Raw genomic sequence first — 20,921 nt, forward strand, 5'->3', positions numbered from 1 at the left:
GTTCTCTCTTAGTTTCTTGCAAGCATATAACATCACAATTGCTGTCAATAATTTTGTCCCTAATTGAATTCCATTTCTTGTCAGAGTTAATACCCCTGACATTCCAACACATGATATTCCATACTCTTGTATTAGCAGTATGATTCATAAAAGATTATGTAAAGAGGGCAGCCATAGATCAGGCAAACATTGCCTGAACCAAATCTGAATAAACCGAGGTAGGAGAAGTATCTGAGTGCAGACACAAGTTTCAAACATAACCAATATAAAGAAGACATATAACAAAATAATGTTTCTGGCATAACAGATCAGGTGCAGAAGAGGATGCCACCAAGCCCCACCAGAACTACTGCTTCTTAGGCTTCTTCTTATTGCTTCTTGGCGGCTCTTGTGCATCATCAGCATCTGCAGCAGACTTCTTCTTGACCAGCTTCCTTGCAACCGGAGCTGTGCCCTTCTTCTTGACTAAAGCAACAGATGTTAGCTTGGAGGCATCCACCTTACAGAATGATTCACCCAAGTTTCTGATAATCTCCTTTGATAAAGCAGGAGGGGCTGCTGAACAACCAATGCAGTTCTTGTCCTTACAGCCAGAACTTTTGAATCCCTGGTTGTAATTTGAATTCCTACTGCTCCTGCGAAGCTCTTCATCATTAACCGTGCAGCCCAAGTCAACCTTACCTAAATCATTCATGTGATGCGCTTTCTTGAGCAGGGCCTTAGACTAAGGACCCGAGGTAGAAGAGACCTTTTGAATGATCTTTTCTAGCGGTGTAGAAGGTGACTTTGTGAGCTCGGAGCTGATGGGATCATGATCAGTAGAGTTCTGTTCCAAAGCATCAGGAACGAAAGGGGTAGCTGAGGAGCTGGCAATATCACCATGCAAATTTCCTTCAAATACGATGCCCTTGGATTTGAGCCCCTTACCCTGATTAGAGGAATCCTTGGAAGGACAGACAGAAGACATATCATTTGGACATTTATTGGGTAGACTGACTTTTATAGCCGGCTCTGAATGGAGGAAAGACATAGCTGGTGAAGACAAAAAGTTCTTGGCCCAGACAAAGGTCATAGGGTTCAGGAGTTGAGCCATAAAAAAATGAGACCATGCCAGGGGGACATGCACCTGGGAGTCTGTCTTGCCTGAAGAGAAGTATTTTGCCCAATGATTATAAAATTCTGCAGATGTCTGAGTGACTTGAGATTGTTTAACATTCTGTAATTGAGAGAAGACAGGGTCCTGACAAGGCCCAAGAGTTTGGACAAAGCTCAAATGCATTTGAAAGTTTTGAGGCCCATGGTGCCCTTCCTAAGCTTGATTGTCGCCCAGAAGCTCATTTTCATTGACTTCATCCTGAACCATGTGCAGTGGCTGACCATTATTTTGGGGAATGAACACATCAACTTGAGCAGGTTCATTATTAAAGTTATGAAGAGGGATGTCTTCACTCCCTGAAGAGTCAGTCCCATCAATAATTTGCATATTATCTTCCATTGGGTCTTCAGCACCCTAATTATCTGCTGCTTGAATTAAATTGTCAATGCCACCTAAATCATCATCCAGCGCCATATTTAGATCAAAATCTAGACCATTAGGATTAGCCTCCTGGACCAAAGCATCTTGATTAGCATCCTGAGGTGGGACATGTTGCTCCTGATTAGCTGGGAGAGCTTGCACAATAGGCACTTCTGGTGGCAGCTGGGGCCCAATAAAAGGGGCATTATTCTGTCCTTGAGGCCCCTCTGGCCAGAGACCCCATTGTTGAGCCGGGGCATGCACAGGCATTGCATCAGGTATATTATGGTTACCAGCATTGGAAGGTTGACCATATCCAAAGAAGTCAAACATGTGTGGATCAACTTCATCAGGAGGTTGGTTCTCATCTTCAGGCCCCACCCCTAACAACCTGTATTGCAGAATTTCACATTGAACAGTCCATGAATTACCTTCAAAGTCTTCTCCCTCTGAACAAACCAAGAACCAGGGGATCTCAGTTAAATCCACTACTCGGACTTTAACAATGACGCGAGCCAGATTATTTGGGTCTTCTTCCCAAACTAACAATCTCCCAAAAACCGCCACTGCTTTTTCTATGTCTGATTTTGTCCAGTAATCGATATTGAGACCCAGAAGCATAACCCAGGCCTCACAATTCATAGTGGTGAGTTTATTGTTCCAACCCTTATTATGATCAGAAAAGGAAATCCTGTATTGACCATATTGATGCTGACCACCCCCAATGAGAAAATCCTTATCATGCACAAAGTGAAATCGAACATATGCTTGACCATATGGGTAGTGTTGAATTGAATGAATAGCAAGACCCTTATGGTTTCGTAGAAAATCATCAAGAAGCTCCCGTATGGACTGAAAAGATACCTGGAGCTGCGGGAGAGGTTCAATCTTTGCAATGGCCACATCACTTTGATTCCGATGCGCTCCACCAAGAACCACTCTAGACATTGGCTTACGGAAGCCCACCATCTGACGCTGACATCCCCTTGGCATGAAGGGTGCTGGATTAACGAACTTGTAGGCCATGAATGCTGCTTGGAGATCAGCCAGAACCAACGATGGCCCAAAGGAAGACAAAGGGTTCTCTTCAGAGCAGCTTTGGGAATAATGCTGGAGGGTATGGCTGGAGGAGGGTGCACTGTTTACAAATGGCGGCGGAGGCGGCGGAGCTTTTTGCGTGGGCTCCAAGGCCGGGGAGGAAGACGAAGGGACACCGCCTGGAACCACGGCACTGAGGGGACGTTTCCAAAAAATAGTTTCCTTAGGGGCAGCTGCCGGTAGACCCAACAGGGAGAGACCCAAATCTTGAAAATTGCCAACTGCCACATCCTGGGCGTTAGAGGACCCACCGGTCATAGGGGTTACATTCTGAAACCAGGTGTGCACCAAAAAGGATGACCAGTTATCCAGGCATGGTGACTGAAATGAAGCTGTATCTTTGGAGAGCCCAGGAAAACGTGGACGAAATCTGCAGGTTGCCGCAAAATGGCCCAAACGAAAACATGAGCCGCAACGAATGGGCCTCAAGCAAGAGCCTCTGGAGTGGGTATAAGATAGACATCTGGAGCACTGATTTCGGCCCAGCTTCACTCCTTAACTTTTAACCGATGGAGCCGTTTCCGGAAGACCCGGTCTATCCATTAAGACAGTCTTAAAAGACTGACCCATTGGACCCAAATTAAGGTCCAAATTAATGCCAAGAGAGGACTGATTTGAAATTTGAATCTCCTATGTTCTCTGTTCATGAACCCGGGTACGCACATCAAGAGAATTGATCCGGTTCCGACGATTACCAGAGAGATCCGAAGCTGGAAAACAATCATCATGAAGCTCCCGGAATGGTGGTGAGCATTGGCGAAACTTAGATCGGCCAAGAGGCAAAGAATTGGCCCCAGTTAAAGGCAAAGGAGACTTCTTAGAGGAAACCTAAATCCAGGGAAAGTGAGTGTAACGACCGACCCCTAAGCCTCCCCAGTTAGGCTTAATCCCATCCCTTAACCTTAGTCAGCTGTTTGGCTTGACCGCACCTAAGCGCTCAGTTTTCCGGCCAGTCCCGACCCCTGAGATCCGACCCCTGCCTGCTTCGCCCCTCTCCCGACCCCGGCGAGCTCAGTTCACCGTCAGATCCTGCTGATCTCCCCTCCCCCATCAGATCTATCCACAGGTGGACCCGCGAGATCTTTTCCAGATTCCCCGCGACAGCTGCACTCGAGTTGCATGGCCGCCCCCAGAGTTTCCTTGCCGCGTGGCCCGTTTTCTCTGACGCCACCGCTCAGTTTTGTCTCAGGCAAGCAGCAGAGTGGGTTCCCGCGCCCCTTTTCCCCAATGGCAGCGGAAGCCCTCTGCACCCCTTTCTGCAGAGCCTCGCCTCCCGCGCCCATCATCACGCTACCAGATCCCGGCCCCGGAGACCGATGTCGCCCGTCTTTTCTGTCCCTTCCAGCCACAGTTGCGCCGCCCGGTCGTCGCTACACGACGATTCCTCCACCGCCAACCCCGACCGCGGCCGCGACAGTTCCTTTCCCCGCTCTGTCAGAAGCCGCCCGACAATCTGTTGTTCCGCGCTCTCCCCCGCGCCCGCGTTCGCCTGTCTTCTCACCTGTGCGCCCTCGATCCTAGCGCCGTTTAACCGGTCGCTTCTATCACCTCTTCCGCACGACGACGCCCGCTCTCCGCCAAATCCCAACCACCAGTCTACCCGCCCCTACGCCGCCCTGACGGCAGAGCGCAATGATCGCTGGCGTCACCCCCGGAGTTCTGCAGCACCGCCCTGGTTGCTCAATCGCCACCACGGCAGAGCACTCCATTGCTTCTCCCCGGCCTTCGCGCCGCTCCCCCTTCTCTCTCTCCGCGCCATTTCCGTTCCTCTACCCCAGCAGCTATAAAAGGAATGCCCCCGTCGCCGGAGTTCCCTCCGCTCTTGTTGCCCTTAGCTTTCTCTCGCTACCTGCTCAAGCTCCTAGCGCCACACACCAAGTCCTGAGGAGCTCTGCTCTCAGATTCTCTCAGTTTTCTCCAAGTCACCAGCAGCTTGCTCCTCCGTGCTGCGTAAGAGCTCTCTTGTGATCCGCAAGAAGCAGCGCCGCCGCCGGAGCATTGCCGGTCTTAGTCCTTGCTCGAAGCCTTAGCCCCTCCGTCCAAGTCTGCTCCCTCCCGACCCCAAGCTTTCCTTTCAGGAAGAAGGTGAGTTGCCGACCCCCAGTCCGCCTCGCCCGACCCCTCCTATCCGCCCGACCCCAGTTCCGTCTCGTCCGACCCCGCCTGTTCTGCCGACCCTTATCCGCCTCGCCCGAGGGCTTGGCTGTGATCTTTTTCTTCAACTCGATGGTGTATGTGTAAAACTTGGGAAACCTTTAGCGCTTGCGTCTAAGGACCCCGGGTTTCTCACGTCCTCTAGTTCAAGGATCAGACCACTAGCTCTTTTTCCACCCTTACCTTTTGGTTAGCATCAGCTCTCGAACCACCATCGCCTCCTGCTCTTTGTCGCGAGTTTCTGGGCTCAGGCGAGCCAGTGTTGCTGTTGAACTAACTGTCTAAGCTAACCCTTGCATTGCATTCGTGTAGAGCTGCACCTCGCCGACGGTTTCTACGAGCTTCACCCGGCGCCCGAAGACGAAGCTGTAGCCGAGTTCCTGCCCTCCGAAGTCGAAGTCGCTCCCGGAGCCGAGCAGTTTCCGTCCTCCTTGCTTGAAGGCAAGCCCCGGTTGCATCAAAGTCCTACGTGTTTTACCAGACTTGCGCATGCCTTCTGTAACATGCTTGTGCATTTACGTATAGGAGTTGTTTGAAACCCTAGGTGCATGCCTTAGTTATCCCCATGATCTGAACACTAGCTGTTGGACCGAGTAGCTGCATTGCTTAACTAGGAAAACGGTAAAAGCCGAGTGATTTCCTGTCACTCGCGAGTTATAGGAGTTGCATGTTTACTTTCCGGTTATAACTATAAGGACGATGGACGGGGCAGGGTTTTGGGTAACTCTTTGGTGGTCCGATGGTCACCCCGTCTGTCTATGAAATCTGCTAAGGCCCGACAGTGGTGGTGTTCGTGATCAAGTGTTTGAAAGTACTAGCCTCATACTTAGTATGGGATGAGGAAGCCTAGTACCTGATTGAACCTAGACGTGAGCGGTCGCCCCATTGTTCTTGGAACGGAGTTTCCCCTGCTGGTTGTCGCACGTGGTGGCAATGTGTGGTCACAGGATGGCAGAGGCCGGTTCTGTGGAACCTTGCACTAAAGGAAATGGGCCCGACACGGGTTAGGGGATTGATGGGGAAGGCCGACACAGGAAGCGACCTCCGGGTGCGCGGATGTCGTGAGGCTAGGTTCACCATGCATGGTTAAAGAACTCGAATCGATTCGTCTGTCTCTCACAGCTTGAGATTGCTTGACGCTATGTCACCCTGAGTAATTGAGGAATCTGATGATGGCAATATTGTTGTTATATCTACACATCTTGTTTGGCTCTATGGTTTCTTAGAATAGTTGGCAAAACCTAGATCGGTTAATCAACTTAGAACCGGAGCTAAAACTTGAAAAGAGGTTATACTTAGTGCTTTTGGCAAACAAACCCCTCAGCCAAGAAGCCTTGCATGTCTAGAAGGAGGAGTAGTCCTTACTCCTATCGGTTAAGTCTTGTTGAGCTTAGTAGCTCAGCCTTGTTGTGGCTTCTGTTTTCAGGTGAAGCTGCCGCGTCCGACCCCTCTCTGGTTGGTGCTTGGCCGCCCCAGCTCCCGCCAGGCTGGACGGTCGAGTGGGACCCCTCCTCGGACGGCGAGGAGAGGACCCAATGATGTTCTGGCTGGCCTCGCCCAGGACATCCGACCCCGACGAAGTCTTCCGCTAGTTTTCTCTGTTGTTCTTTGTTTTGTAAACCCTAATGTTGGATTTTATGGTGGAACCAAAATGAGTAAAACTTGTTTAAATCCATGGACTTGTTGTATTCTCTGTAACCGCTCACCTTGTGTGGATTTGCTGAACTCGATCCTGTTTAAGTGGTTAAATCGGATGAAGTCTGACGGCGCTTCGTGTTAGCTCGAGTTAAGCAGGAGTGTCGCATGTTAGGCGGCTAAACTCTGCTTAATCAAGCTAATCCGAGGTGGTTCCGCCACAGTGAGCTCCTTGAGAATTTGCTATAACCAATTTGGCGAAGTGCAAACCTCGATCATTGAACAAGTTGAAATCCACTTTAAAAATATCACATTGAGAAGATCCCATCTGATATATGAGAAGTCCAACTTCTTTGCAAGAGACACAAAACTTGAAAATCCAATCATCCACCTCAGAAACTTGAAAGAGGTCCGAAGATCCTCCAAGAACCGATTGGAGGAGAAAGACCACATTGCTTACAGAAAGCTTGATCTTTGACCAAGAAAAGGAAGCCAAGAGCCAAAAACACGTAGAAGCGGAGGAAGGACGAGCCGAGATCCGAGCACCCAAGAGGGACCGTACCTTGTTGGAGAAAGTGAGCCCTGGACGGAGATCCACATTGGATATGTCCATGGAGTCGAACAGGAAAGGGGGAGGGGAAGCTCACCGTCAAGAGGGATGGATGCCGGGACCGGGTGGTCACCGGCGGGGGGCCGTCTCAGCGCTCTCCTCTCTCATGCTTCCGCTTGCCTCGCCCTGATACACCTTGATACTCCCTGATACGCGTATTCGATTAATTCAATTTAAAAATAATTAATTTAATTCTCGATACTTGTCCAATGCTCAGCGATACGTCTATTTGATACTTTTGACAATAAAATTTCATTTTGAAGCCTGATTTGCTGAAGCCCTAAGTTATGTAATGCACTGTATCGTTAATTTGCCTCTAAATCTTTGAACTGCTTTGTCTATACGAGTGTATGTCATTTATCTTGCTTCTTATGAACGGCTCAACACGCTGTGTTTTCTATATAGGGCTCCTTTGGCAGGGCTCCTCGCGAGGGGCTCCTCGTGCGGAGCCGGAGCCGCGGAGCCACTTTTTTGGGCTCCGCCATGTAGGCCTAAAACGGCTCCGGCTCCTCCCAAATGTGCCAAAAAAACGACTCCGCGGTCGATGTCGTTTGGTGCGGCTCCGGCTCCTCCGTGCTTCGGTAAGCGTGCGGAGCCGGAGCTGGAGCCCTGCCAAAGGAGCCCGTATCATTATTTTGCATATTTGTTATTTTTATGTCGAGAAAAACATAGAAAAAAATAATTATTTATATATACTATAGGTATCGGCGTATCAGAATTTTTAGAAATTTGTCATATCAGCATATTGACGTACCGGTATGGCGTATCGGTGAAACATAGCCACTAGGCCCGGCCCCAACCACCATCAGACAGCAACACCATCTACGCGTGGCCAGTGAAAGGGGGGTTGCGCTAGTACGCCGACAATGAGTAGCCTTCCGTCCGGCGAGATGAACGCGAGGCACCTCTGCCGGCGGGCCGGAGGGGAAAATGCGCGGCCGCCGTGGCGCCGCTTCCCGACGGTATTTTCAACATTTCATATACCGTCCAGGGTTGAGATCATCCTGGCCGTTGAATCCCAAGTGAACGGTTGTTAGACTGGAGCTAACCAAGTGGACCGAGGTGCGGCCCAATTAACTCAGCCCACTCGTTAGAGAGCCCGGAACATCATCGATAGCGAAGGCGGGCCCAATTAACTCCGACCGAGTTCGATGATGACTTTGATTGGGCCACCTCGCTTGGCCTATATACGCGCAACCGACCCGGAGGCCGATTGCTACAGTATAAATAAAAGGAAAAGGGGAAGAGCCTCCGAGAGAGAGAAGAGAGGGCATGGCGGCGAGGCTCGATTCCCCGCCGCGCGTCAAGGAGGAGGCGGGCATGGATGCAGAGGAGGAGGAGGCGGGCATGGATGCAGAGATGGAGGAGGCGATCCGGCTGACGACGCAACGGATCAGCGCGGCGCTGGAGCGGCTCGCCACCGAGCGCTTGGGTGGTCCCACCGCCGAGAGCACGGCGCGCTACTGGGCAGCGGTCCGGGGAACCAACCCGTCGCTGGGGCGCCTGGTCTGGCCGCCGCCGTTCCGGATGAGAGCCTCTCCCACAACCAGGGTACAGGACGAGGAGCTGCGCCCGCGGACGGAGAGCGTGGTGGGCGAGGGAGGCGGGAGCGTGCTGCGGATGCAGGAGGGCGGGGCGGCGGCGAATGCCGCTCAGATCGGAGACGAGGAAGACGGGCGAGAAGCCTCCTCTAGTCCTCTTTCACAAACGGACGCGTCCGCGCCGTGTCGTGGAATCTGCAAGAGCTAGTTACTGTAACATTCTTCCCGGCTGCAATTTATGTGCAAGTAATTTGTGTTGAGTATACATAGCATGACTCTGTTATTTGGAAACTCGCTGAAGATACAATGATACGTGACAATCCTTTCTGCCAATTGCCCAAGCAGAGATGCAGTAGTCTGTTCATTCACTCGGGCAGCTTTTCAGTGTGGGATTAGGTCGGGGTGTGTGTTTCAGAGCTTCTTCATTGTGTCAACTCGGCGGTACAAATTTTATCCTTGGCTATAACATACATGCAAGATGAAATACAAAATCAGCCATATTTTTTTTCTTTACTGAGAAATTAAATTTCATCTGCAACGCCCTTCTTCCAGGAAAAGGACCACCGAGTCCAAAGTCCAAGTTGCAGTCAACACACGGTGCCTCCAACTCCAATGCAGAAAGACTGGGACTGAAGACTAGAGGCCCAAGTCTTCACCTGCGGTGACTCCAAGCTACACTATCCAAACAGCACGCAACTGTGAAGAAATAGCTCCGCTATACTAGACAATTTTGTCGACAACTATGGGAATTATAGTGAAGAAAGTGCTCATAGCACTGGCCCTTTGGTGCCTGGTAATCAACACCAGGGAGATTGCGGCGTGCTTTGTAACAGAGAGGGATGCTCTGGTTGCCCTTAACGCCAGCATCAATGATCCTGATGGGAGGTTAAGTTCATGGCGCGGTGACAACTGTTGCAACTGGAGTGGTGTCAGATGCAGCAAGAAGACCGGCCATGTCATCCAGCTGGATCTTGGTGAATACACTCTCCAAGGTGAGATCAATCCATCTTTGGCTGGTTTGACAAATTTGGTGTACCTCAACCTCAGCCAAAACGACTTTGGCGGGGTGAGCATCCCAGAATTCATAGGCTCCTTCAAGATGTTGAGGTATCTTGATCTTTCGGGTGCCCATTTTGCCGGCCCAGTCCCTCCTCAGCTTGGTAATTTATCAAGGCTCCAATATCTTGACCTATCTGGTTCTCAAATGGTAACTGTCGATAACTTCCATTGGGTTTCAAAGCTCACTTCCCTGAGGTATCTTGATCTCAGTTGGTTATATCTTGCTGCCTCCTTGGACTGGCTGCAGGCTGTGAATATGCTTCCTTTACTGCAAGTGCTTCTCTTGAATGATGCAAGCCTTCCTGCCACCAACCTCAATTGTTTTCCTCAGGTCAACTTCACAACCCTTAAAATACTTGATCTCAAGAGTAATACTAATCTGAATTCTTCCTTGCCAAGTTGGATTTGGAATCTATCTTCCCTTTCAGAGTTGGATCTATCTAGCTGTGGGCTTTCAGGTGAGATTCCCAATGAGCTAGGAAAACTGACATCACTTAAGTCTCTTGCACTAGCGGATAATAAGTTGAAAGGAGGAATACCACGATCAGTAAGTAGGTTGTGCAAGTTAGTAAACCTCCATTTGTCTAGAAACATTTTGTCAGGAGATATCACAAAAACAGCGAAGAGTCTGTTACCCTGCATGAAGGGGCTGCAAATCCTTGACCTTGCTGACAACAAGTTAAAAGGAAATCTATCTGGTTGGCTTGAGCAAATAGTAAGCTTAAGAGTTCTTGATCTCAGTACGAACTCACTATCTGGAGCTGTTCCAGCTAGCATTGGGAATATATCGAACCTGACATACTTGGATATTTCCTTCAATTCCTTCAAAGGCACAATATCAGAACTCCACTTTCTCAATTTATCAAGATTGGATACTTTAGTTTTATCATCGAATTCCTTGAAGATTATGATGAATCACAGATGGGTGCCACCCTTTCAGCTCCGAGAAGTAGGAATGCATTCTTGCTTGGTTGGGCCACAATTTCCAACTTGGCTGCAATCGCAAACTAGAATTGAGAGGATTGATGTAGGCAGTACAGGCATCAGTGGCATGTTACCTGATTGGATCTGGAACTTCTCTTCATCACTTACAAGCTTAAATGTCTCAAGAAACAATATAACTCGGAAATTGCCTGCAAGTTTGGAGCAATTGAAAATGCTGACAACTCTGAGCATGAGGTACAATCAACTTGAGGGAAGCATTCCTGATTTGCCAACTGGTATTCAACTGTTGGATCTGTCGCACAATTACTTGTCTGGATCATTGCCACAGAAAGTTGGAGGCAGAGAATTGTATTACCTGCTACTCTCGCATAATTTTCTTAGTGGAGTAATACCAAAAAATCTATGTAAAATGGTATCAATGGAAGTTATTGATCTATCAAACAACAATCTTTCAGGGGAGCTTCCGAATTGTTGGAATAAGAACTCACACCTGTATACCATAGATTTTTCTAGCAATAATTTCTGGGGAGAAATACCATCTACCATAGGTTCTCTAAGCTCCCTCGTTACACTGCATCTCAGCAAGAATAACTTATCTGGGACATTGCCCACCTCGTTGCAGTCATGCAACAGGCTAATGTTGCTTGATCTTGGAGAGAATAATTTGTGCGGAAACATACCAAAATGGATAGGTGATGGTCTACAGGCTCTAGTAGTTCTGAGTTTAGGTTCTAATCAGTTTTCTGGTGAAATACCTGAAGAGCTATCCCAACTTCATGCTCTGCAATTTTTGGATTTTGGTAACAACAAACTATCTGGCCCTGTAACACATTTCCTGGGAAATTTAACGGCCTTGCACTTGGGCAGACCAGAATGGGATGCACCACCTTTTATTGAATTCATGGTTTATGGTGTAGGGGGTGCTTACTTTTCTGTGTACACGAATACATTAGAAGCAACATACAGAGGTCGAATGCTCATTTTTGGAAAATGTTATTTTCTCAGGAGCATTGATCTCTCAACAAATCAATTAACTGGTGACATTCCAAGTGAAATAGGATCCCTATCTGCATTAGCAAGCTTGAATCTGTCAAGGAATTACATCGAAGGAAATATTCCTGAAGAACTGGGAAGAATCACAGAATTAGGGTCACTTGATCTCTCATGGAACAATCTATCTGGTTCAATTCCTCAGGGCTTGAAACTGCTGGGAATGTTGTCGGTGCTGAATTTATCCTACAATGATCTCTCAGGAAAGATACCTTCAGGATTTCAATTCCAAACTTTCGACGAACTTTCGTACTTGGGAAATGTAAATCTTTGTGGGGCTCCACTATCAAGAATTTGTTTGCCCAATGGCAGCAAGCATCGGCACCGTAAACTTCATCAACGTTTTGATATGGTGACATACCTATGTATGTTGCTGGGGTTTGCATCTGGATTCTCCATAGTTCTCGTCATCCTCATATCCAGTGCAGCTGCAAGGAAGGCCTACTTTGAGTTCACCGACAACATACTCAACAAGTTGCACACTGAAGCTGATCTGAAACTCCATTTCAACAGAGCGTTAGCAGGAAGAAACCTGTCCATGCCAACCGAAAGTCAGAACTCTCTTACTTGCTACCACTTCGAAGGACCTCCTTCTCCCTCGTAGAGGAGCATTTAATAGTATAAACAAATCGGATTAGGCATGTACTAATTTAGTTAAATACTAGATAATAGCCCGTGCGTTGCTACGGCAAAATCAATAGTATTTTTAAACAGAATATGCTACTGTAATAAATTTCCCAGTTATATTGTTTCTCAAACGGAAGTATTCTAGAGGAGAATGACAAGGTTCAGATATGAAAATTGAAATAGATCAGAAGACCACTAAATCGCATCTGGCATGTTCTCATAACAAAGTAACTAAAGAGGTGCCAAAGCTTTACATGTTTCTATCTATACTACAATTCCACAAAAGATGTATGAAAATAAAGGAGGATAAAACTTGCAAAAGTGTAGGGCAAAAACTTGATAAACAACTACCCCACGTAGATCATACTTGAACTACCATGCAAATGGCAACACCATGATTTGTAGTTTACAAACATCTTTTTTCCACAATTCATTCGCAGGGTCAACCTCAAAATTAATATGCCAGCTTCGTATCAGATTTCTTCATAATTGTTTATATAAAATTTTGATAGCCCCTCACATAATGCAAGGCTACACTGCTGAATGATACAGGACATTAAGCTATTTAGATATGACACAATAAATTTGATTGTGAATGAGAATCAGAAATAAAGTAAGTCAACATACGTACAAGCATTAACCAAATGGTTCTTCCTAATATCACCACGATGATTCAGAAAGGCAACGCATTTCTGTTGGCCTCTGAGGCTGCAACGGTGCACGCCGCAGTTACAAACCTCAAAAAATCTCCTCGGCAATTCTTCTTTACAGTGAGGGCAGCAGTTACAATCAGGCCTGAAGTTCATTTGGTTAAGTATCTTTAGGATCAGTCACCTGCAAGTTTGTGCTGGCCGTTCCATCCTGAAACGTGTTGGTAGCCTGAGACAGAGCCAGGTCAAGCGGGTTCAGGCTGCAGTTGTTCTCCAAGCTGTTCGGAACCAACGAGCGGAAGATGTCTCCTTGATCGCTAAATGGAAATCCTGAGCTGGAACTTTCAAGGGAGAAGACTGAACTCTCTAAAGGTCCACAGGCTTGGAACATCTGAATTTTTGCAGCGGCCATGTAAGTAGCTAGTCATTTGGTGAGCCATCACAAGACATGTTCGGAAGGGGGAAGTTTTAAACTTACATCTTTATGCAGGAGGGTAGGCAGGTTACTGAAGTCAAGTGAATTCACAGTTGCAAGCTTCATAGAGAGGAACTGAAACCACAAAACAGCAAATTTGTTCACAATTCTGATAGCTGCACCGGTTGGCATCAATCGATTCAAACAGACCTGCACTTACCTCGACTTGCTGTTGCAGCGACTGCACGTAGTTTATGATTTCATCAAGCATGAGTGCCTTGCCAATCACCAAAACAAACAACGGTGCGGTGTGGGACTGCGTCGGAGGACGACGCTTGTGGCAACGGCAGTGTGGGACGACTGGACTTGTAGCGGACCACGGCGGGTTGCTCAGCTTAGCTGGGCTATCCGGTGCAGTACATCATTGGAAAACGGCATAAGCGACTTCTCTAGCTTGTTGACACGGTGGAGAAGGCTTGTACGTAAAGCAACGAGGCGAGGTCGACACTCTGTTGCGGCTTGGTTGATCAATGGAGATCTTGGGGAACGGGGTAATATCGCGCAACACTCTGACAGCGACAAAAGAAACGAATCCGTGACGTGGAGTTCTGCGGCGGGCATGGCGAGACCCCGTGCGCGGTGTATCTTCGAGGTGACGTGAGAGAGGCAGAGTCCAACGACGGATATGGCGAGGCCCCCACGCGTTGTGTTGTCGTGGCAGCGGCTGCGAGACAGCCTTCGAGAGGTTCGGATTCGGAGCTATCACCCTGTCAGGTGGAGAGTGTTGTTACAGCGGCACTACGGCGGAAGGTCCTGCATGGCGGCGGCCTTCTCGGTGCGGTACAGTCTGCTTCTCGGTTTAACGTCGATGCTAGGTTATGCTGGGAGGTTTCGGTGGATTCTTGACCGTGTGTTTGGTGGTACGGGCTGCGGTAAGGTTTCGGTTCTGTCGTCGAGGTGTTGTGAGGAGTGGAGTTCGGTGTCGGTTGATGTCCCAATCCAACCGGCCGAGGAGTCATACCATTGAGTTTGCGTCGTCCTTATTTTCCTTTTTATTTTTATCATTTTCGTCTAGTCTGAACTTCATCTTCTTTATTAATATAATCGGCTGCACTCCTTCGTTTAAAAAAACAATATTTTAACGAAAAGAATTCAGTATCCTTGTGCTATTGTCTGTCGACTACTGTAGTTGTCTTCCCAACTCATTCTGAAATCACCAATTAGCTGATCCTCTCTCTTCTCACCTATTGTCTGTTGAATACACAAGACGAGTCAACATGCTGTAATCGAATTCGACAAGCTGGAAGGGAGCATGGCAGTGAAATGATGGGAATTTTACCCTCTCTCTGAGGGTGTGAGTAGCCTGCCCTCCCCTGCACGGGCATGGACATGGACGATAGTCCTTGGGGGGCTCCACCGGCTTGGCATTCTTCCCCTTCCCCGGGGCTTCCGCCTGCCGTGCTCGATGGAGCTGTCGCTCCGGTCTACTCCGAATTGGGCTTCACGGGGCTCTCCTCCTCCTCCTCCTCGGCGCCCTCTGTCTTGCACCTCTTGGCATCCGGATCCTTCTGCTCCCCAGCCTGAACACAGAGAATTTGGACGCAAATTCCCGCGTTAGCGACGCGAAACGCGGAACAGGAGTGAGCCGGGCAGCAATTCGAGCAAAGCGAAGCTCACCAGGGAAGATGACTCCTTGCTTTTGCCTTTGGCCGTCGCGGGTGCCTTCCTCTTCTTGGCATTGGCGCCCCTCATCATGGACGCCGGGTCGGACACCGACGACGCCTCCCGGGAGCCGCGAACTCGCCGTTGCTCACGGCGGGCGCCGGCGGCAGCAGTCCGAAGAGGCCGGTTGCGGCGGCACCGGCAAAGCGCTGTCCGCTGCTGGACAGCCGCGCCGCGCACTCCGGCGAACCTCGGGTCGCCGCAGAACCTCTCGAGGCGATGGCCAGATTAGGAGGAGGGGCGCGCGGCTGAAAAAAAATGGAAAAGGGAGAGGCGTGCGAGACTGCGGGGCCGGAGCGTGGAGGGTCCTCTTACCAAGGTACTCCATCCGCCCGGTTCAGGCGGGCTGCATCCACGCCACTTGGAGGAGCTGCACCGCTGAGGAATGACGCCCCGCCGTCCAGCTCCCCACCAGCTCAACCATACCACCGTCCACTCGTTGACCGAGACGGCCGTCGGGAGGAGAGATGGTCCATCCATCCTGCCCTGCGGCCTTCGCCTCGCACGGCCACCGCCTGCACTGCGAGCAGCCGCAGATCAGGGGCGACCTGCTGCGATGGAAGCGGACCCAAAGGGGGGAGCGGATTGGGACATTCGTGGGGGGTGGGGCAAGCGCGGGCTGGAAATGTCAGTTACAAGTTTAAAACCACGACCCATCTGACTTCTGTCCTGCTATAGTATAATCACAATGTAAATCTGGCGCGAAATTCGTAAGCGTAACTCCAGATGCTAGGTGTGCTTGCCTGCAACAGGAAAGATGATGGCGTGGGTACCTGTTCCGGAGGAGGAAGCGGCGAGGTCCACACCCTCAGATGCGCCGTCGCCCACCCGGCCGGGGCCGAGATACTCCGATGCGGAGGAGCCCTCTTCCCGGCCGGCTGGGCGGCCGTTACGCTCGCCATTTCGCCCGCCGGCGGCGCGGACGGAAGCTCCGCAGCCGCGGCAATGGGCACCTGACGGTAGTGGTGGCGGGAGAAGAATCCCCGCGCGTTGCGGCGTTGTCTCCACTCTCCAACGAGGCCCTCACCATCAGCCGCCGCCGTCACGCACACCGGCCGCGCTCGCGCACTCGGCGCCAAGGTACAAAGCGGGCTATAGCGGCGCTTTAGCGGCGCTATTGTGTTTTTTGGGTGCGCCGCGGATGATACTGCGATTCTTGCCGATATTGCCGCTAAGTGCGGTATTGCGGCATTTAGCGGCGCTAAAACGCGTTGCGACGGTAGAGACCCATTCATCTTCTGTCAAGTTTCCAATCCAGCAATCATTAAAATAGCTGCTGGGTGTAGAAACCTATCCCTCGCTATTCACGAGCCACCGACGAAACATTCGTCGTCGTCGGCGGCGGCGGCGGCGGCGGCTGCTGCTGCTTCACCTGAGCACAGTGGATGCGTCACATGAGCCTAGGACCTGCACCTTCTTGCCTCCTGCAACTGAGAGAGTGCGACATGTTTCTCCCTAGGCTGCGGCAAGCTGCTAGGTGTCAGGCAATTACTACTCATCCACTGCCTTCTTCCTCTAATTTCCGGTGTCCTGCTTCCTCCCATGTTGTGACTTCATGTGAAATTAGTCCGTTTCATCATTTGCAGTCTGCTTAGTGATTACTGTTCACTAATTTAGCGATCTGACCTTCCATATGTGAATGTGCCGACTAGTCAGGTACTACAACTTGCGAGCTGTTATGGTCTTATTTGCTTAAACAAGTGCCATGATCTTATGGAATATCAGCTGCAAATCGTCAAAATTACTGATGTCATGGACTATATTATGCTTCTTTTTTTTTTGCAAAATGCTAAATTGGAGTAGCGCCGCTAAGCTATATAGCGCCCATAGCGTTTTTCCTGAACTTCCGCTGAGTTCCATAGCCCGTGATTTCTTACCTTGCTCGGCGCGCTCCACTTTGTCTCCACCTCCAGCGCCTGGTGCGTGCGCGCTCCTCTTCTTGGCGCTCAGCACGCACGAACGCCATCCCGACCGCCGGTGAGCGCCGACGGCGGTGGGAAGCACAGCGGCCGTGGCGAGCGGCACCTGGTTGGGGTGACGTCCGGTCCGGGGGTGGACGGTATTTCGTTTACCGTCCGGGGTGAAGGGCATCGCGACCGTTGAATCCAAAATAAGCCGCTGAGATTCGATCTGACGAAGGAGGCAGGGAGTGTTATATGGGCCGATACCAATTGGCGGCCCAGTCATCTCAGCCCACTCTACGGCGGCGACGGCTGGCGCTGCGCCCGACGTCGTCGGAGCCTTGTGCTCCGGTACTGGTACGTGTTGCTCCGCCACCTCCGGCGCTCGTCGGGATCCTTCTCCTCCCGTCGCCTACCGGCGACCGCACCGTTGCGTTGTTCAAAGCCGACGGAGTAGAGCTGAGCTTGAGCTCGATATCGGGAAGAGGTGATGATCAGATCTCTCATACATGTTGACACTTCACACTTGGCAAGCTCTGTTGTCAGGAACCAATCGCAAAAAACTACCGCCAGGAAAAAACAACTGCACAAATGGCCGATGGTGAACCACGAGCTTCTGGATTTCTCAGCACGCCGACGGACATTCATCCATCAGTAAGCAAATATTTCAGTTTTTACTTTCAACAAAAAAAGGGCGGGAACTCCAGCGACAAGCTGTTCATATCACCTGGTTCACTTTATTCATACCATTTGGCAGTGACATTCCATCTGATAAAAAATGGCAGGTAAAGTATTTTAGATAGAGGAAAATGTTCCAGGGCAGGTAAAGTATGAACTGCACAACCTGCCGATTCGATGAAAGCAAAACTACAAACCAAAATACAGTAATAAGGTTTGTGCTTGACTATGCAGTATAAGTGTATAACCAGATATAACATCCTTGGAGAACCAAGACACAAGAACTTGATATCTGAGTGTATAACCTCCTTAACTATATCACATTTTTTTTTGAAGGAACATATTATCACACACCTATACTTGGGCGATCGATAATTCGATACCCAAAACCAAATCATCCTGACATATATATACCACAATTTCCAGATCGACAGCACCCTCCTCCATCACTGATGGTGATGGATCAGCTGCTGCTGCTCTCCGACCACGCGTCGCCCCACCACTGGTTGGGAGCAGGCGCCGGCCCTTTCATGTTCAGGTTGATCGCAGCCTGCTGGGTTTGCAGAGGGTGCAATGGCTGGTTGGGGAGCAGCTGCTGCTGCTGCATCGCCGCGAAGGGTGGTGGCATTGCTTGGTTAGGGTGAAACATCTGCTGGTGGTGGTGGTTCGAACCGAATGGGTGCGGTGATGCGCCGAAGTTCATCGCCCCTCCACCGCTGCCCATCTGGCCTGTCGCCATCTTCAGCCGCTGGAGCTCCGATTTCAGGGCATCGTTGAGAGCTGGGGATAGTGTTTCAAGACAAGCAGGAAGGTATGTAAGTTTTTCGATTGTGTTGTCACCAGAGCATAACGGGTGTTATAATGATGGAAGCTTTACCATCTTGTAAGTGGACTTGATGCTCTGTGTTCTGCAGACGGAGCTTCAGTTCACCGTTCTCAGCTGTTAGCCCAGCTGTGTCTCGCTGTTTGGATCAGTATAATGGAGCGAAGAATGGTTAACTATATGAAGTGGCCATCGATGGAAAATAAACATGGTAACCGAAAACACAAAGCAAACAGCAAGAAACTAAATGTTGCATCGGATTCAGATCCAGCAAAATAATTGTTGGTTTCTACTGCTGATAGTCTAGAACATCATGAACTACCCTAAATAATATCATAACAATATAGGACAGTAATACTAACAATTCAAAATTATCGTAAGAGCAGAAGTGTCCACACCTGTAGCAACGCCAGCTGAGTTGCCAGTGTTGTGGCTTCTCTCTGCATAAATTGCACCTTCCGCTCAAGTTCAGCAATATACCGCATCTTCCTTTCTTTTGATCTTGCTGCTGACTGTCTATTATTTATAATCCTATCACATGATTAATCAGGTAACAGTCAGAATAGGTAATTGAGCAATTTCTTTTCATATTTTCATATTCCAGGCCAAAAAAAAATGGTTGGTTTCAGTGCAAAGTTATCCTAGTCCCATTATGCTTACAGCTTTATTTCTTTTGTGTACCAGTTTTCCCAAAGAAAAAACGCCAGGATTTCGTTTTAAATAAGTTAAATTACATCAATACATCACAATGAAGAGGATTAAATCTAGGGAGTAGGGACAAACTCCAAACTATTTACTTGCCATCAGAAATATGACAGTTTATAATAATATTATAGGAATGCAAATATTTTTTACAAATCTGCCAAGAAGTCCGAGCATAAATGTGGAACTGCAATGCAATATATAACTTCTTAGGATTAGAACCAAAAATAAATGCACATTTTGTTCCATGCCTCATGCTGAATTTCTCGTGAGCCTTTTTTTTTAAAAAAAGGAGTTCTCATAATTCTTGGCAGTTAGTTTATCTCATGACAGAAAATTGATAGCTTTTCTATATCTATACCAATATATAGAAGAACAAAACCAGAACAGAATCATTCATAGACAAAGAATAGGCTACTATACAATACCACTGCAACATGATCCGCAAAAAAAAAGATTTAAGTTTCACCCCATATATACATCTCTACCATTTACTAGCACAAAAGATTCAGCATATGTTTGTCAAAAAGAAAATTCTCTTAGGTGGTATAAGATGCGCAACCACCATAAATCAGTATTTTTCTATAGTGAGAAAAGGCGAGAATGAGTACTAGGTTGTTTGGTCACTAATCCTAGTTGCGCGCCCACGCCAACCCGCGATTTGAGCCAATTCCAACGCATGCTTATCACCCTTCACTTCCTTTTGGTCAATATTCGATAAGGAAAAAAAAACAATCGATGAGTTCTCTTTCATCATATTTGACTCCTTGTGTTCCATGCCATCTATTTTGCATCAATTCTTACCGAATCATCATGCAACAATAAGAATCTCTACCCACGAAAGTACAAAATTCATAGGCTTTTGATGACAAAGAGCATTTGATGGAGAACGCATTCAGATGAAAGAAACATAATCTAACAGATGATGAAACTAAATAAAGAACAAGCAAAAGAAATCCACAAAAGTGATACCGTACCTTTTTGCCTTCTTGGGGTCGATGAGCGCGAGTTCGGCGAGCTTTGCGGCGGACATTGCCTTCTTCGCCTCGACCGGCGACACGCCATTCATCGCCGACGTCCCAAAAAGATTCTCCGCGTCGATGGAGCTCGAGGCATCCATGGAATGCCTCTGATGGTGCCTCGGCCTGAGCCCTGCCCCAGGCGCGGCGGACATCTGCGTCGCCTCTCCCCCACCCCCCGCCATGGCGCACGATGACTCCGACTCCGACGCCCCGCACCGCGAGTTGAGCTTCTCGACGTCGAGGAACATGGAGAAGAGCTCCTCCTCGTTCTCCTCCGACAGCGCGGGGCCGTCGCCGGCGCCGGGGGCGCCGAGGTCCAGGTCGTTGGGGAGGCCGATGATGTCCGAGAGCGCGCGACGGTGGCCGGGCTTGCGCACTGGGGAGTCCGGCATGCGGCTCATGTCGCACTCCGTGTGAGGTGCCGGCGAAGGCGCCACCGCGTCGCACGAGGATTGCATCGCCGGGACATTGCCGGCGGCACAGCCTCCTCCTCCTTCCGCATCGCCGCCGCCGCCGCCTCCTCCTGCGATCGGTGTCGTGTCCATGTTCATACGTGATTGGTACCAAGAATCTGCTCACAGGAGGCGCCTTGACGCAAATACGTTGGCCCAGATTACGCTGCGAATGATGGAGAGAATGTCGAACAGATATTCACGGGAAAGGAGAACAAAAATAAAAAAATGATGTAAAAACAGTATAGTTTCGAAAGCACTGGAAGAATATTAGATCCAAATTGCTTATGAAAATTTGGAATCATGCAGAGAAGAACCTAT

At 49.2% G+C, this 20,921-nt stretch overlaps 3 protein-coding genes and 1 long non-coding RNA gene across 4 annotated transcripts; 1 reads left to right on the top strand and 3 right to left on the bottom strand.

Annotated features, from left to right (window-relative positions):
• Window positions 1-9,240: 9,240 nt before the first annotated feature.
• LOC117859648 (receptor-like protein EIX2) lies at window positions 9,241-12,366 on the top strand. Its single transcript, XM_072294570.1, has one exon. It carries the CDS (start codon window positions 9,297-9,299, stop codon window positions 12,210-12,212), a length of 2,916 nt encoding a protein of 971 aa, XP_072150671.1. The 5' UTR covers window positions 9,241-9,296; the 3' UTR covers window positions 12,213-12,366.
• A 679-nt stretch (window positions 12,367-13,045) lies between these two features.
• On the bottom strand, window positions 13,046-13,571 carry LOC117859649 (transcription factor bHLH62-like). The gene is made up of 3 exons (XM_034742813.2): window positions 13,521-13,571; window positions 13,364-13,435; window positions 13,046-13,276 (listed from the first exon to the last, which is right to left on the bottom strand). The coding sequence occupies exons 1-3, from the start codon at window positions 13,569-13,571 to the stop codon at window positions 13,046-13,048; spliced, it is 354 nt and encodes a 117-aa protein (XP_034598704.1).
• A 395-nt stretch (window positions 13,572-13,966) lies between these two features.
• On the bottom strand, window positions 13,967-16,315 carry LOC117859650 (uncharacterized). The gene is made up of 3 exons (XR_004641237.2): window positions 15,796-16,315; window positions 14,978-15,641; window positions 13,967-14,880 (listed from the first exon to the last, which is right to left on the bottom strand). It is a non-coding gene; the product is annotated as an uncharacterized lncRNA (long non-coding RNA).
• Window positions 16,316-17,506: 1,191 nt separating this feature from the next.
• On the bottom strand, window positions 17,507-20,701 carry LOC117862249 (transcription factor RF2a). Its single transcript, XM_034745781.2, has 4 exons — window positions 20,104-20,701; window positions 18,823-18,955; window positions 18,479-18,563; window positions 17,507-18,381 (listed from the first exon to the last, which is right to left on the bottom strand). The coding sequence occupies exons 1-4, from the start codon at window positions 20,697-20,699 to the stop codon at window positions 18,065-18,067; spliced, it is 1,131 nt and encodes a 376-aa protein (XP_034601672.1). The 5' UTR covers window positions 20,700-20,701; the 3' UTR covers window positions 17,507-18,064.
• Between the last annotated feature and the right edge of the window lie 220 nt (window positions 20,702-20,921).

This window comes from Setaria viridis, chromosome 6 (genome assembly GCF_005286985.2).
Source record: "Setaria viridis chromosome 6, Setaria_viridis_v4.0, whole genome shotgun sequence".
Classification (NCBI taxonomy): domain Eukaryota; kingdom Viridiplantae; phylum Streptophyta; class Magnoliopsida; order Poales; family Poaceae; genus Setaria; species Setaria viridis.

Bases quoted from the DNA above. Each gene is read 5' to 3' on its own strand.
- LOC117859648 (XM_072294570.1), top strand. From the start codon at position 9,297: ATGGGAATTATAGTGAAGAAAGTGCTCATAGCACTGGCCCTTTGGTGC.
- LOC117859649 (XM_034742813.2), bottom strand. From the start codon at position 13,571: ATGCTTGATGAAATCATAAACTACGTGCAGTCGCTGCAACAGCAAGTC. The intron at 13,436-13,520 runs GTAAGTGCAGGT...TTGTGGTTTCAG, and splicing joins CGCTGCAACAGCAAGTCGAG to TTCCTCTCTATGAAGCTTGC. The intron at 13,277-13,363 runs GTAAGTTTAAAA...GCAAAAATTCAG, and splicing joins CTACCCTCCTGCATAAAGAT to ATGTTCCAAGCCTGTGGACC.
- LOC117862249 (XM_034745781.2), bottom strand. From the start codon at position 20,699: ATGAACATGGACACGACACCGATCGCAGGAGGAGGCGGCGGCGGCGGC. The intron at 18,564-18,822 runs GTGTGGACACTT...TGATCCAAACAG, and splicing joins CTCAGCTGGCGTTGCTACAG to CGAGACACAGCTGGGCTAAC. The intron at 18,382-18,478 runs GTAAAGCTTCCA...CACTATCCCCAG, and splicing joins TCAAGTCCACTTACAAGATG to CTCTCAACGATGCCCTGAAA.